Source organism: Ochotona princeps, chromosome 26 (genome assembly GCF_030435755.1).
Source record: "Ochotona princeps isolate mOchPri1 chromosome 26, mOchPri1.hap1, whole genome shotgun sequence".
NCBI classification, from domain to species: Eukaryota; Metazoa; Chordata; class Mammalia; order Lagomorpha; family Ochotonidae; genus Ochotona; species Ochotona princeps.
The window spans coordinates 31157887-31174338 of NC_080857.1; the positions used below are offsets into that span (position 1 = coordinate 31157887).

A 16452-nucleotide genomic window follows, 5' to 3' on the forward strand; every position below is an offset into this window, starting at 1 on the left:
GTAGGGACGAAATAAGCAAATGTTAAAGGCAGAGACACTGCCGGGCAATTACCTCCTTTAGAATCTGAAATCGCGTAAGAACCTCTTCTTCAACACCCTTAATTTTACTCAGGGCAGTTTCATGTTTGAAAAGCAGTTGTTCTCTCTCTACCAGGAAACGTTCTCGCTTTTGAAGTTCTTCCGCAAACTTCTGTTGCGCTGTAGTTTCACACTGTATCAGAATTCCAGATTTAAGTGCTTTTTTAAAAAAAAAAAATTTCACAAATTCTGCAAATTACTTTTTCATTGACTGACACTGTGATTTAACCAAATGGTCTTTAAAAAGACATGAGTATCGAAAGCAAATCTGAATTACAATAGCAAGTAAACTTACGGAGAAATTCTCTTTGATAATAAAGAACTAATGTGACACCACAGTAGGATCAGTATAATGGCTAACTCCATGCGCTCTACTTTTACTTCACCTACACTCTCGACTTGCTTATCTTGTTGTCTTTCTATCAGAAAGACCCCAGGAGGTTCCATAACTACACAGCCCTGGAGGAGACCAACATTAACACAGTGCAAAGCGCTACCCCCGTGAATTCACGCGACTGACTCCTGGCTTCCCAAGCAGTCCAGAAGTCTACACTCTCATGGTGAGCTCCCCTTCCTGCAATCTCTACAGATTCTAGATCAAATCGTCCCCAATCTTCACTGCTTCTGAACACCTCAGTAGCTGAAGCGCTCTACCTGGTCTCCAGCCTCAGCGAGCAGAAGGTAACGGCCAGAGCACGCGGGTGCTGCCCACAAGGAGCACACACTTACACTTCTCCCTCCTCCTCTTCCTCACGCTATCAGCCTGGTCGTGGAGGCTGCTCTACTGAGCCTCCCTGGACCAACCTCTCCCATATGATCCAGAGAAAAATTTCTTTTGGTGCTACCGACTCATCTCCTTCTTTAAAATGTTGTCTACATTTGCTGATCCTTCTTCCGTAACCCTCAGTCACTCCTTTTTCACTTCAATCTGGCTTCACCCCAAAGCCCCTACTGAAAATGACTAAGGTCATTGAGTCCTTATTTTGAGTCTCGCAACAGCATTTTACATTTAGGCATGTTCCTGCAACTTGAGAACTCCATTTCATTGGCTTCCACGACACCTCATTCTGTAGCCAGGATTTACAGTCCCACAGGCTCCACTTCCTCTACGGTCCTTTAATCATCAATATTCCTCAGAACTCAGGCTTAAGCCATTCCCCTTCTCTTTCTTCCCTCTGTCTACTTGATTATATACAATCAATGGCTAAAATTTCCATTGAGATGCTAAATGTTGGGCCCAGGGAGAGGGCTCAACTAGCTAATCCTCTACCCCTAAGTGCCAGCATCCCATATGGGTGCTGGTTCCTATCCCAGCTGCTCCACTTCCCATCCAGCTCGCAGTCTGTGGCCTGGAAAAGCAGTGGAGGACAGCCCAAAGCCTTGGGACCCAGTGCTCGGATGGGACACCAGGGAGAAGCTGCTGGCTCTTGGCTCCTGGCCCCAGATCGGCTCGGTTCCTCATTTTAGCCATGTGAGAAGTACACTAGCAGATGGAATATCTAACAGTTCTTCTCTCCATAAATCTGCCTTTCCCATAAAAATAATCATGTCTTTAAAAAATATATATGATGGGTCACTATTCCCGTGGGAGGGCATGAAAACTAGGACGGGGGCTGGGATGGCTAGATAGAGAGGTACTCAACAATATCTGTGAGGGCTGGATGGTTGAGTTGGTTAGATAAAACCAAGCTTTAATACCCATTGACAAGTACAAGAGCCAAATGGGATGGGGGACAGATTGGTCTTCTGCTACACATACTGGCAAACCAGGGTAGGGGGCGGTCTGGTGGGGGTTATTGTGGGTCGCCCCAACTAGGCTGCAGCTCCCACTGGTTGATGTAAGGGCCGAACCAGACTGGACTGCAACACCCATTGGTTCCAGTGCAACTCGGGACTGAAAACAGAACCAACACAGCAATTGCAACCACCAGCTGACCAGGGTGATGGACTGTGCCAGGCCCTGTGCTTGCTAGAACATACAAGAAACTAATCTGGGAATACCTCAAAGTATCTTTGGAGATCTCCCCACTTGAACTGCTGGACTCAGAATTCTAACCAAGAAAAGACAGAAGACAGAATAGGACAATCATTCATCTCAGCTACATGTTGGCAGCGAAATATGGGACAAATGGAGACTTCATGATGGACCATATCAATCAGTGGACCACCTCATCGAGCGAAACCGGCAGCGATTCATAACTGGAGAACTATTAACTCCACTTGAGCACATATCTCAGAGCATGGCCCACATCCGGGACTTGGGGTGGGTGGGAAACCAGGTGGGGCTTCTCCCTCAATATCCCCCTTTACCTCAGATACATAATGGAAACAATATGGACATAATAGCATTGCCCACCTCCCTATCCCCCTGAACCTTTTTTTTTTTCTTTTTCTTGTTTTTCCTTCAACTATAGTTAACTATGTAAAGATTGTCAACAACAATACAATAAAATGGATAAAAAAAATATATATATATATGAAATGTTCCCAGCCGCCAAACGCTAAGATCTTCTAAACTCCAAAAGGCCTATTTCATATCTCTGTCCATAATGCTTTTAGTTACTACAGAACAAACACATCTGAACCTGAATTCAGTTAGATACTGAGAAAACACAAAATCGCAGTAACACTTCACACCCTGAGCTGTCACAGTCACAGAGAACAACCTCGGTAAGGACGTACAAAATGAAAGCACACACTTTGCAGAAGAAATGTCAGACAGTATGCACACTTTAGAAGATACTGGGTAGTTCCTCGGAAAGTGACACCTGTCGTAAGACTCAGGCATGCCTCTAAGTTCAAGAGAATAGAAAGCTTATAACATGCGTGTACAGCAGCACTTGTCTTAATATCCAATAACTGGTAACAACCCAAGTGCCCAGCAATCAGTGAACAGAGAAACACGATGTAGTACATTTATATAGTCAGGTATTACTAAGCAATAAAATGCATACTATAGGCTACAACGTAAGTCTAGAAATTATGCTAAGTGAAAGAGACCAGTCATTCAACACCACATAGTGTATGATTCAATTAAAAAAAGAGCAGCATATGGGCCCGGTGGCGTGGCATAGCGGCTGAAGTCCTCGCTTTGTAAGCCCTGGGATCCCATGTGAGCGCTGGTCCTAATCCCAGCAGCTCCACTTCCCATCCAGCTCCCTTGCCTGTGGCCTGGGAAAGCAGTCGAGGATGGCCCAAAGCTTTGGGACCCTGCACCCGCATGGGAGACCCGGAAGAGGTTACTGGTTCCTGGCTTCGGATCGGCGCAGCACCGGCCCATGCGGCTCACTTGGGGAGTGAATCATCAGATGGAAGATCTTCCTCTCTGTCTCTCCTCTTCTCTGTATATCTGACTTTGTAATAAAAAATAAAATCTTTAAAAAAAAAGTGCAGCATAGACAAAATTATAGAGTCAGAAAGTAGATAAACATTTGCTGAAGATGAGGGAAATCCGCAAAGAAATAAGTAGTGGCTTCCAGGGTCAGGAGTTTCACTCTGTGAATGCCTTAAAAATAATTTATAATTTAATTGTATGCAAAAAAAATTCACATTAAGAATTCAAAAGAAATGGAGCAATTTCTCTCCTACTCCAGTTTAATTTTCTGTCTCAGCAAAAACCAGCACAGTTTACTCAGTCTCCACAACCAGCAAAACAATCCATTTTGTCTCTGGCTGAATCCTACCGTATATTTCCCAAATCCAAATCACCTCCGGTGCTGAATTCCTTCTCAAATACCTCTGGAATCCATCCACTTCTCTGTACGCTCCGGGCCCCAATCCCAACCCAGGACACTACCAGACATTACCACTTCTTCACATCCTAGGGGATAGCTTTAAATAATAAAACTATAAAAGCAACTCTCAACTCTGTGTGAGCCTGCATTCTGACTGCCAGACCAGTTCCACTTTGGTTCCAAACTAAAGCCTTGATTGTCCTCATGAAATTCATTCTTTTTCCAACTTGCAAAAAGACAGAAATGTAGGAAATAGCTTATACCTTGCTCTCCCCACGGCTCAATTTACTCTGAAGTCTAACCAATTTCACCTCCACAGTGAGTTCCTTATCTATTCATTCTGTTTCTCAGCCACACACAGCTAAGTTATCACTATATTTCAACTTGGGCTACTGTGGTGAAATTCTACCTGGTTTCCCAAATTTCTTATCTATCTTCCTACATTTCTTTAATCACACTTTCGACTATGCAACTTCCCTGATTTAAAGATTCTCTTATCTAGGAGGTATCTTCCCAAAGTTCTTGGAGCAAGAGGAACAGGAAAACTATGTAGGCCTGGGGTTATTTTCATCTTGGGCTTTTGTGAGTAACATCACTGTGAATGCTCCACAGTCTGCGTATAAGTGTCTGAGTCTGTTTACTTTTAACATTTTTTTCCATAGATGCAAATATATTTGGAATAAATCCATAGAAAAAAATTTTAAAAACTATGTATGGCTCTCCAAGTACTTTTAAATTAAGATAAACTTATCTTTTCACTGCATTTTTCAGGCAATTTTTGGAGTTCCTTTGTATCTGTCTTCAAAGATTATACTACCTTATGTCTCAGAGCTTCGCAACACACAATGTCTCCGTTCAAAATGTATTGTTCTCACTGGGCTAACTACTAGCTCATTCCTTGGGACTTTAATTTATTATTACTTTTTTAAAAGATTTCTTTTTATTGCAAAGTCAGATATACAGAGAGGAGGAGAGACAAAAAGATCTTCTGTCTGATGATTCACTTCCCCAAGTGGCCACAACTGCTGGAGTTGCGCCGATCCGAAGCCAGGAGCCTGGGGCCTCTCTTGGGTCTCCCACGTGGGTGCAGGGTCCCCAGGCTTTGGACCGTCCTCGGCTGCTTTCCCAGGCCACAAGCAGGGAGCTGGATGGGAAGTGGGGCTGCTGGGATTAGAACCAGTGCCTATATGGGATCCCAGTGCGTGCGAGGTGAGGACTTTAGCCACTAGGCTACTGAGCCAAACCCTGGAGTTTAATTTAAATACTGCATCTCAGAAAGACCTTACTTCCTAATGACCGTAATCAGGTACACAAGCTCTATCTGTACAATTTCTTCACTTTCACTTTTAAACTACAACTGTTCACATCCAGACACTCAGCACCGAGCGCACAAACACATAGTAAGTACTCAAATAACTGCGGACATCAAAAGGTGCGTAGCAATGAAATTAAAAATTGATTGTGGCAAAAAACATAATTTCATGCACATTTTCTTTATAATTCATATTCTCAAGAAGTCTTTGAAAACCTCTTGAGCTGAACTAAATCATAACAAAAATTTATACAAAGACAACTCTAACAACATGTGTTACAATTTTCAGTTGTCATTAAAATACATTTTTAGAGTTGTCACAATGTAGATTTTAAAGTTAAACCTCAGATTAATTCATGTCAATCATTGTAACTCATTTTTATTAAATATTTGTATCTTTATTGTGTGTACTGCATGACAGATCTACCCTTATAATTCTACTTATTCTTTTATTATTATTTGTATTTTTAAAGATTTATTTTGTTTATTTTTATTGCAAAATCAGATATACAGAGAGGAGGAAAGACAGAGCATGATCTTCCGTCCGATGATTCACTCCCCAAGTGAGCCGCAACGGGCTGGTGCTGTGCCAATCCAAAGCCGGGAACCAGGAACCCCTTCCGGGTCTCCCACGTGGGTGCAGGGTCCCAAGGCTTTAGGCCGTCCTCGACTGCTTTCCCAGGCCACAAGCAGGGAGCTGGATGGGAAGTGGGGCAGCAGGAGTACGAACTGGCACCCATATGAGATCCTGGTGCATGCAAGGCGAGGACTTCAGCCACTAGACCCACTGCTGTACATTTTATAGGTTTTTAAGAATGGTGTGACTGTGAAAAAATAGTGTTTTAAGGAAGGTCTTTTGATAACACTTAAAATAATAAAAGAATGGCCCGGCGTGGTGGCCTAGCGGCTGAAGTCCTTGCCTAAAACTCGCTGGGATCCCATATGAGCGCAGCTTCTAATCCCAGCAGCTCCACTTCCCATCCAGCTCCCTGCTTGTGGCCTGGGAAAGCAGTCGAGGATGGCCCAAAGCCTTGGGACTCGGCACCTGCGTGGGAGTCTCAGACGCTCCTGGCTGGCTTTGGATCAGCTCAGCTCTGCCTTTGCAGCCACGTGGGGAGTGAACCAGCAGACAGAAGATCTTTTTGTCTCTCCTTCTCTCTGTGTATCTTCTTTTCCAATAAAAATAAATATATCTTTAAAAAGAGAGAGGGGGGGCATTTAGCCTGGTAGCTAACACACTCACATCCCACATCTGAGTCCCTGAGTTCAATTCCCAGCTCAGGTTTCCGACCCCACTTTTCTGCCAGTATAAGCCATGGGAGGAAGTAACAATGCCCCAAGTGTACTTGTGTTCCTGTCAGTCACATGCGAGCCCTGGACTGCTTTCCCCAGCCTTGGGGCCTCTCAAATAAATTTAAAACAAAAGTAAAATATAAGGCACCTGTAAAACAAAATTTTCAACAAATAGGCTGTTCAATTCACAATCAGATAATCGTTCCTTTCCAAACACTTTTTAGTTCCAGGTTCCTTCTACCCCCATTGTCCTCCCAACCGCTTCCCTCTTCAGCTCTAACTCTTAGCCGAGGACCAGGTGAAGTCCTAGGCTAAAGTAACATTTTTTTTTCAAATATTACAGTAATTATAGCCTGAATTTTTTTCTGACAAAATATTTTTTTCAGATGTTTATTTCATATGTATCTAGTGTATGCCTAATGAGAATTTCATATTCTGCACTACTGTAAGAATTTCTGTAAGAATACTGTAAGAATTTCAATTGTGCACTAAACTATACACAGTTTCTCACTTCTATAGCTCCTGCACGTGTTTTCTTCCACCCGTGGAGCTGTCAGCTGCCTCCTTCTTGGGTTCCAGGGCCTGGGAACTCGTATCAGGGGTTGGCAGAGTGGGCCTGAGGACTCTCGCCCTTGCGTGGGTGCTGTGGGCAAGTGCAGCGGGGAGGGTAAGGCCCAAAGCTGACACACTCTGCTGGTGGACTGGGCATAGGGACTCGAACACATGCTCAGAACTGCAATATCCACTGGTTTGCTTAAGAGCTAGGGGTGGTGACAGGCCAAACAAGGTATGACCATGCAACTCAGTAACTCATGGGTATTGGGGTTGGAAACAGGCTGGGCTAGTCCAGACTGCAGTACCTGCAAGCGCACCAAGAAGAGGGTGTGAGGCAGGTTGGGGTGCAACAACCCCCAGCATACACAAGGCCGAGACTATGGGGCCTTGCACCCACTAGCATGTATGTGATCTGGGTCTGGGAGTAGGTCTAGTGAGGTAATTGGAAAAGTCCTCTGGTGGGCTATAGCTCCTGCTGGTGAGCACATCAGCCAGGACAGGGTGCCAATCAGGCTGGGCATGCTGCTCCACTGTTGGCAGGTGTATGGATCAGTTGTAGGGCAGCAGACTGGATAGGGCTAGGTCAAAAAGAAGCACACTGACATGCACAGGAGCCTGGAAGGGATACAGGCCATGCTGGTCAAGGCTATCACACCGACCGGTGTGCACAAAAGCCAGAGATGGGGCAGGCCGGGCAGGGCTAGGCTGCAGCACCCACCAGCTAGAGCTAGACTAGAGGCGGGCTGAGCCAGGATAGACTGTAGCATTTGACAACAAAGGCCAACCCAGAGGACAGGCTATGAGGGCTGGATCAGAGCAACCATTTGCTGCTGCAAGCAAACCTGGTCATGGAGGTTGTGTCTGGTCTGGAAATGGCTGCAGAATCCCTCGGCACAAGCGTGGACTAGGTCTGGGGTGCACCAGACTCCAGCACCTGCTGCTGCTCACCGATCTACAACGAGTGTAGACAGGCTGGGCTAGGTCTTGGCGCCTGCTAAACACATAAGAGCTAGGCCTCGGGGTGGATGAGGCAGGGCTGGGATGTAGCACCCAATGGTAGGAGAAATAATGGGTTGTGGAGCAGTCAGGCAGGGCTGCTGTACTTGCTGGGAGAGGAGGTGGGCCAAGTCAGGTTGGACCAAAAGCCAATTTGTGTGTTCTAGACCTGTAACTATGAGGTGACCTGATAGAGCAGCTTGGGAAACTCCTCTGTCAGGAAGCAGTCCCTGCTGGTGAGTTCAAGAATCAAGATTGGGAGCAGTCTAGACCAGGATAGGTTACAGTGCCCGCTGACATATGTGTGGCTCAGGTCTGGGGGCAAGAGGTTGGGCCAGTTCGTAACACCCACTGGCAGATGTGAGAACCAGGATAGCGTACAGAACAGTCCAGGTCGGGTCGCAACGCCAGCCAAGGCCCAAATAGAGGCAGGACTGGTGGCAATACAGGCTGAGCCAGGCTGTATCACTCGTCAGCATAGCTGGAACTTGCAGGGGCTGGGGAGAGGGGGTTCAGACCAGGCTGAGCCTGGCTACCATCCACCTGCAAAAGCCATGGTGAGGCTGGCCATGTCAGAGAGGACTGCAACAACCTCCAGTACACACAAGATTCTAGGGTGGCAGAGCGGAAGGGGTGGTGAAGGGGAGGTGCGGTCAGCCAAGCAGGGGGACTAGGGGTTCCCATGCTGGACCATTTCTCCTACTTATGAGTGTGAAAGATGGAACTGGGAATAGACCAGGCTGGCTACAACACCTGTTGGCTGCATGTAAGCTGGGTTAGGGGGAGAGCCAGTCTGAGCCAAGCAGCCATATCCATTGGTGCATGCATGAGCCAGAGTAAGTGCAGGCTGGCTGGCCTTTAGCACAGCATCAACAAAGCAAGTGCTGGGAATGAGAGCGAGTCCTGTCAGGCTAGACTGTAGAACAACCTGGAAAGTGCAAGATCCAGGGCTGGCAGTGGGCCGAGTAGGGAAACTTGTGGACACCCCTGCTGATAGGCTGCAGCTCCCACCATGAGCAGGAGAACCAGGGCTTGGGGTGGCCCTGGCTGGACAGGCATTAGCACCCACATGTGTAAGTGTGGGCTGGACAGTGGGATCACCTGCACTGGGCTGCAGCACCCATGGTGTGCACAAAAGCTGCATGGGATGCAGGACAGACTGGCCCAGTCTGCTGCACATACCAGCCTGTGCAGGAAATGCATGTACAGCGGACGGCATGCCCAGGTGCACATGGGGGACATGACAGCTCACAAGGCCTGCAGAGGATGTCCAGTACCATGGCAGAGGATGGAGGGCAGAACAAATTGGACAACTCTCCCAGACAAGCGTTGACAGCAAATATCTGCGTGAGTGGACACTCTAAAGTGGACTATGTCAGCCAACAGACCTTGAAGGATTTCCTCAGCCTTGGAGCAATGAAATCAACAGCCTCTCGGAATTACTGAAACATTTAACCAGTACCCTTGGAACATTCTCCACACTGGGGACCCTGAGATGACATTGGGGGGGCCATCCCTCATCACCAGGTACGGATGGGGGACCCTGATGACCACATCCTCAGGTACTGGTGTGGTCAGCCTGCTAGCAGCGGCTCTCTCCTGCTCTTCCCCCAGACAGAGGAAGAACAGAAACGAAGTCTGGAAGCAGCGGTCTCCTTCCCTTTGCCTCATGCGTTTATCCTGCCCATCGTAATCAGTGGTCCACATGGGCATGCATCCTTCTCAACTACGTAAACACCATCAGAAATAAAATAAATCCATCACATGTATAAAAAATAATTCCTGCATACTGTTTGTTCCCTCTGGCCTTGTCTTGACTTGCTTATTATAAAATAACTATAAAATACTTTATACTCAAATGTTATGAATGTTTGGTATTCGGCATATAATTCTCAATTCTCAACTTAGCATTTAGTGCTTACCTGCAGTTTAAGATGTATCTGAAATAATTCATCATATATTTGATTTATCTGGTGTGGGCGCAAACTCTGCTTGCTTCCTGTCTTAGATTTCTGGTGGCTGTCATATTTCAACGGAGAATCACTTGTATCACTACAACAGTCAGTTCGAGGTTTTACTGAGGCCAAGTTAGTTGGCACTGCAACAGCAGAAAGAAAAAAATCTGGATTATAAATTTTACTTACATTTGTAAACATTCTTAGAATAAATGGTTGTTTGTATATGGCTCTAAAGTTTTGGGGTCAGCATTGTGGTATAATCCATTAAATGGCCACCGCAGTGCTGGCATCCTATATGGGTGCCGGTTCAATTCCTGGTCGCTCTACTTCCAATCCAGCTTCCTGAGCAAGTACCAGAAGGAAAGCAGGGAAAGATGGCCACGCCCCGGGGCTTCTGCCGCCCGAGAGGGAGACCCAGACCAAGTTCCAGGCTCCTGGCTCAGCATGGCCTAGCCCTGGCCGTTGCAGATGCTTGGGGAGCACACCAGCAGATGGAAATTTGTTCTCTTGCATTCCGTAATTCCAATTTTTAAATAAATATTTTTTAAAGACAGCTTCCCCTCACCATGTCCCCTGTATTTTATAATAACATAGTCCCTCAGCAGTCCTACAGATAAATATGTAAGCTATCCCCACATACAGCTGTTACACCCTTATACGCAGGGCTCCTGATACACCTATTTTTCAAGAGTCTCTCTAGTGTATCTAAACACTAGAAAAACAGTGGCAGGAGCTTGGCTGTGTTGTTGAGAGGCCATCAAGACAGCCACAGCCTGCTGGAGTGCCTGACCGTGAGTCCCCCTTAGCTTCTAATTTTTTCCTTATTTTTATGTAAAAGCCAGAGTTCAACAGAAAGAGAGGGACAAACAGAGCTTCCGTCTGCTGGTTCACTCCCCAGATGGCCTCAATGGCCGGAGCTGGACCCATCCAAAAGCCAGGAGCTGCAAGTTTCCTCTAGGTCTCCCACATGGAGCCATGCTTTGTCGCTCTCCCTGTTCATTGGCAGGAAGCTGGAACCAAAGTGGAGCAGCCAGCACTCAGTCCACACGTGGAGTTTCAGACACTGGCCCTAGCCTCTACTTTGGATTGCCGCTTCCTGCTCACACCCTGGAAGGCAGGGGACGGAGGCTCGGGTTCCTGCTGGTAAGTGGGGGACCAGAACTGAGTTCTAGGCCTCTGGCTTTGGCCTCATGTGGGTTCTGGTAAGGTGAGAAATGGAAGATCTCCTTCCTCTCTCATATGAATAAAAGTGAAAATTAAATATATGTGGCATATATGTAATATATATATAATATATATAATCATATACACACATATTTAAATAGCAAAACTATTGGATCACAGGGTATTTCGGCAGGCTCAACTTTACTGGTATTGCCAATTTGTTCCCAAAAACAGTTTGGTTAATTTACTTTTTTTTTTTTTTTTAACAGCATTGAATAAGTTTCTGTGGCTTTATATCATCAAAATGAATTACTAGAATTTGTTTTCAGTTAGTAATGAAATAGGGAACACTATCTCAGTGGTTTTAACTAGCATCAATCTCCTAGGAGCCCCAGCTTTAAGATCACATGGTTTTCTAATTATATTCCCCAACAGTGATAGACCCTGGATAAGAAAAAATTAAAATATAAAACATTTTAAAAGGACAATTTTTCACTTCTTTCATTTCAGCATACCCCCCTAAAAGGGAAGGACAACCCAATTACTTTTCACTGTACCAATCCATGACCTGAGAATTTCTTACCTTTTATTAACAAACACATTCAATTTTTTAATAGTGTTTCCCCTATTTTCATTGGGGAAGACCCATCATGTGATGGGAACCACAGGTCCAAACTGAACTGACTTGCAACTTCCCCAAATGTGAAGATCAAACGGGCAACAGGGATGAGGAGAAAGGGGAAAATGGGTGTGCAGACCTGAAAGATGAGGCCGCAGCAGCGCCACCTACGGGCAAGCTGTGCTCTCGGCCCAAGGCCACCAAGGGCAAAGGACACCACCAACCCAGACAAAACTAAAGTGTGGCCAGGAGCACTGAGAAGCGACTAGTTAGGGCTAAGAAAGCCACTCTTTATGTAATACGGAGTATTTTCTCAGAATGCTACTTCCAACATTATCACAAATCATTTACTCACTTCAGACACATATGGCACGAAAATGAACTGAAGACAAAAGTGTATGACTAATTATTAACACATTTTGATAAGTTTTCAAAAATTTAAGAATACTAGAAGAAAGAATGAAGTTTCCATTGCTCCTCTCCTTGGGTTTGGTAACAGGCAGAGAAATCATCTCAAGATTCCAGAGGAATCCCAGGTCCTCACTGACAGGTGACTGCTCTGTGCTTGATTTCACAAAACTACTACGCAAATGACTGTTCTAAAATGAAATTTTTTTTTTTTTACCTTTCTCTATTTCTTTAAAAGACTGCTTGATTGATCTGGAGGTACTAACGATAGAATCATTTTCGGTAAACTCTTCTGTTCCCCGTTTCTTCAAATCATGAAAAGAATCCAGTTCATCATCTAGGCTTTAAAAAAAAATTCTATCACAGAAATCTGTAAGTTGACTATGGTATTTGCAAAAGACAAAAGCGCTTTTAAATGAGTAGCATAACAGTTGAGGGAAAGTGTAAAAACAAAAATTTCCAACGTGCAAAAAAAAAAAAAAAAACAGAGGCATTAAAGCTGAAAGGTTAACGTGGAAAGAGCAGTAATTTATTCTGAGAACCTACCACAAGCATCGTCTATACTTTGTACACGTGAAATGTGTCTAGTGTAAAGCCACATGCACCTGCAGAACACGCTAAAGCTGTGGGGAATAGCTTTCAGCCTCACTGAGTCAGTGAGATAGATACGACAGTTCACGTCATCTATAGTCCAAACTGAAAGAGATGCTTTCCATGAGGAAACCAGACTCCAAAACGCTCAACGACTTGGACGATGGAACCTAGGAGTGGCAAAGGAGCTAGTCTACAGGGAAGAGGTCCATGTACCACACAGGAGGACCTCACGCTGATTCTGATGCCAGCTTCCAGCCACTAGAGACGCTGGAACACGGGCCATGGCTGCAGCAACTGGGCTGCAGTCACCCGCAAGGGAGACCTGGACTGCATGCCCAGACAGCAGTTTCTGCCCTGACCATTTGTGGGCATTTAGAGTTAATGTTATTAAAAAGAAAAAAGAATGGGTCCGGCACAGTAACCTACTGGCTAAATCCTTGTCTTGCAATCACCAGAATCCCATATGGGTGCCGATTCTAATCCTGGCTGCTCCACTTCCCATCCAGCTCCCTGCCTGTGGCCTGGGAAAGCAGTCGAGGACGGCCCAAAGCCTGGACACCTTGCACCCGCACGTTGGAACCCTGGAAGAAGCTCATAACTCCTGCTTTCAGATTGGCTCAACTCCAGCTCAGCTCTAGTCATTTTGGCCACTTGGGGAGTAAACCAACGCACAAAGATCTTTGTCTCTCCTTCTCTCTGAATCCTGCCTTAAAGAAAAAACAAGTGGAGGGGGAGAATCTTAGAAAAAGTGACAAATTGTAAACCAAAATGTTTTCTCTCAAAAAAGATGATCTCAGAGCTGTAATTTATAAGCCAGTACTATTCAAAAGAAATACAACTGAGAATCAAGATGGCAAACTACAGTAAGGACACATTCAAACAGACAGAGAAATATTAGCCAGGGTGAAACAGAGAGGGCACATTCCAGGAAGTAGGAGAGGATAGAACAACAGCAGAGGGACACCTGGAGACTGACAGACACAGGAAAGCAGCGGACACAGCAGCATTCAGCAAGCAGTGGTCTAAACTCCACCAGCAGATGGAACTCTACCAGCAATAAAGTGGGAATGGACTTTCACCGAGAGCTCAGGAGGTGAAGCCAGACAGGGAACTGTCTGTCCTGCTGGTCTGTTTGATTTGACCAGGAGCAGAGAGACAGTAGCAGATCCCAGACCAGGCAGTGTGGGAACAGGGTGGATTTCACAGCCCAGTTTGCCCACGAGAGCCATATCAGCCGCCATTTTGTTTCAGGAGGCAAGGGCTATGGACAGAACTGTGCATGGGCATGCATTGCTATTTCTGACTCAGCAAACTACAACAACATGACATCCTACAGGTTCCACCTAAGATAGGTCCGGATAGTCTTCAGACCTGACGGTCAGTAGATCAAAACTCTAGTAGTGGCACATCAGGCACCATTTTCTACAGTGTGGCGAAGAATTTAAAACTGCAGGGACAACAGTGAGATGTGCATGTGCTGAGCTTGGCAAGAACTCACTGAGCTCAGTGTATTACACTGGTCCCAAAGGAAAATAATACTGACTATGGCATCATACAGGTCAAAATAGGTTTGTATGGCCCTCAGACCCAACATCCAACAGGTTCCTGCAAGATCACCACCAACGACAACCTGGTTGTTTAGGACACCTGGTGTCTCCCTAAGGGACCTGCTCCAACCACAAGTGGGAGAAAGGTTACACAGACAACGGTGCAGCCACAGTATTGTATCACTGGTGAGCCAGGAGCTGAGGCTACAGAGACCATGGTGGAAGTCTAACAAAAGAATCCAGACCTAGAACTTGCTGCAGGGAGTAGCACAAGTGACTGCAAACAAAGAGCCATGTACCAACTACAGTAAGTAAAACAACTGTAAACCAGTGGGTGACACAGCTTAAAAACCTGCCCCAAGGAAAAGAATCTGAGAACCAGAAGTACAACGACCCAGAGCAAAAGAAGAGACAGAGGCACAATGAATATTATTGAAGACTCCCCTGCAAAGGAGCAAAACCCTTTGCCAACCACAGAGTTAACTGAGGAAGACACCGAGAAAATGGGAGATTTAGAATTCAAAACACCTGTTATAAACCTTCTTATCAACAACGAGAAGCACATAAAGCAGGTATTCAAGGAATTTAAGGAATATGTCACACAGGAAATGAATCAAATGAAAGCTGATGTATCAGAAATGAAGAATACAGTGGAGCAAATTAAAATTACAGTGGAGAGTCTCCAAGATAGAATGAAGGAGGCAGAAGAAAGAATTTCAACAATAGAAGGTATTTCCTAGCACCGGGGGTGGGGGGAGGAAAGCTGGAAGCAGAGCTGGATCAGGCTAAAAAAAGAATTCAAGAATTGAAAGACACTATTAAGAGGCCAAATATAAGAGTTATGGGAGTCCCAGAAGGTGCAGGAAGAGAAGCTGGGTTTACAAACGTATTTCATGAAATAATAAGGGAAAATTTCCCTAATCTAGAAAAAGAATTGGGAAACAAGATCCAGGAGGGGCACAGAACTCCCAACAGGCTTGACCAAAAGCGATCTTCACCAAGACATATGATCATCAAGCTCTCTTTAATTGGACACAAGAAAAGCATCCTTAAATGTGCTCGTGAAGGGCCCGGCACGGTGGCCTAGCGGCTAAAGTCCTCGCCTTGAACGCCCCGGGATCCCATATGGGCGCCGGTTCTAATCCCAGCAGCTCCACTTCCCATCCAGCTCCCTGCTTGTGGCCTGGGAAAGCAGTCGAGGACGGCCCAAAGCTTTGGGACCCTGCACCTGCGTGGGAGACCTGGAGGAGGTTCCTGGTTCCCGGCATCGGATCGGCGCGCACCAGCCCTTGTGGTCACTTGGGGAGTGAATCATCGGATGGAAGATCTTCCTCTCTGTCTCTCCTCCTCTCTGTATATCTGACTTTGTAATAAAATAAATAAATCTTTAAAAAAAAATGTGCTCGTGAAAAAAATCAATTGACACATAGAGGAATGCCAGTTAAATTCACAGGACACCTCTCACAGGAAATTCTACAAGCCAGAAGAGTGACATATTCCAGATTCTAAAAACAAAAAATTTGCTGGCCCAGGATAATGTACCCAGCAAAGCTTTCTTACGTCTTTGAAAATGAAACAAAATTCTTCCACAGGCAAGAAAAATTACAAGAATATGCCTATTCCAAATCTGCCCTACAAATGATACTTCAAGATGTTCTCTTGACAGAGAAGAGGAATAGCACCCACCAAACCCAAAGGCAAATGTGAAGAACATCCCAGTAAAATAACAGCAGAAGTCTAAGTTAATGAACAACCTACCGCTAAAATGACAGGACCAAATTATCACCCATACACATTAACTCTGAATGTAAATGGTTTAAACTCATCAATCAAACATCATAGATAAGCAAACCAGATTAAAAAAAAACAAAACCCATCTATTTATTGCCTACAGGAGACACATTTCCCCAACAAAAATCAACGGAAACTGTGTATCATGGATTTTGATTTTTTTGTGTTTCATCTCGCCAAAATACTTACTTATTAAATTCTTCACTGACTCACAGATCATACATACAGTAGTATCATTTTCTTTTTTTTTTCTTTTTTTTTTTTAAGACTTTATTTTATTTTTATTACAAAGTCAGATATACTGAGAGGAGGAGAGATAGAGAGGAAGTGGAGCTGCTGGGATTAGAACCAGCAACCATATGGGATCAAAGCGAGGACCTTAGCCACTAGGCCACGCTGCCGA

At 45.2% G+C, this 16452-nt stretch overlaps 1 protein-coding gene across 1 annotated transcript in view; it reads right to left on the bottom strand.

The window, feature by feature from the left end:
• CCDC138 (coiled-coil domain containing 138) overlaps positions 1 to 16452 on the bottom strand; it is a 76788-nt gene that overhangs the window by 50266 nt on the left and 10070 nt on the right. The window contains exons 4-6 of the mRNA XM_058655120.1: positions 12335 to 12459; positions 9891 to 10066; positions 53 to 211 (exon numbers count right to left, since the gene is read on the bottom strand). Coding sequence (XP_058511103.1) covers positions 53 to 211; positions 9891 to 10066; positions 12335 to 12459 — 460 coding nt within the window. The remainder of the gene's footprint in view (positions 1 to 52; positions 212 to 9890; positions 10067 to 12334; positions 12460 to 16452) is intronic.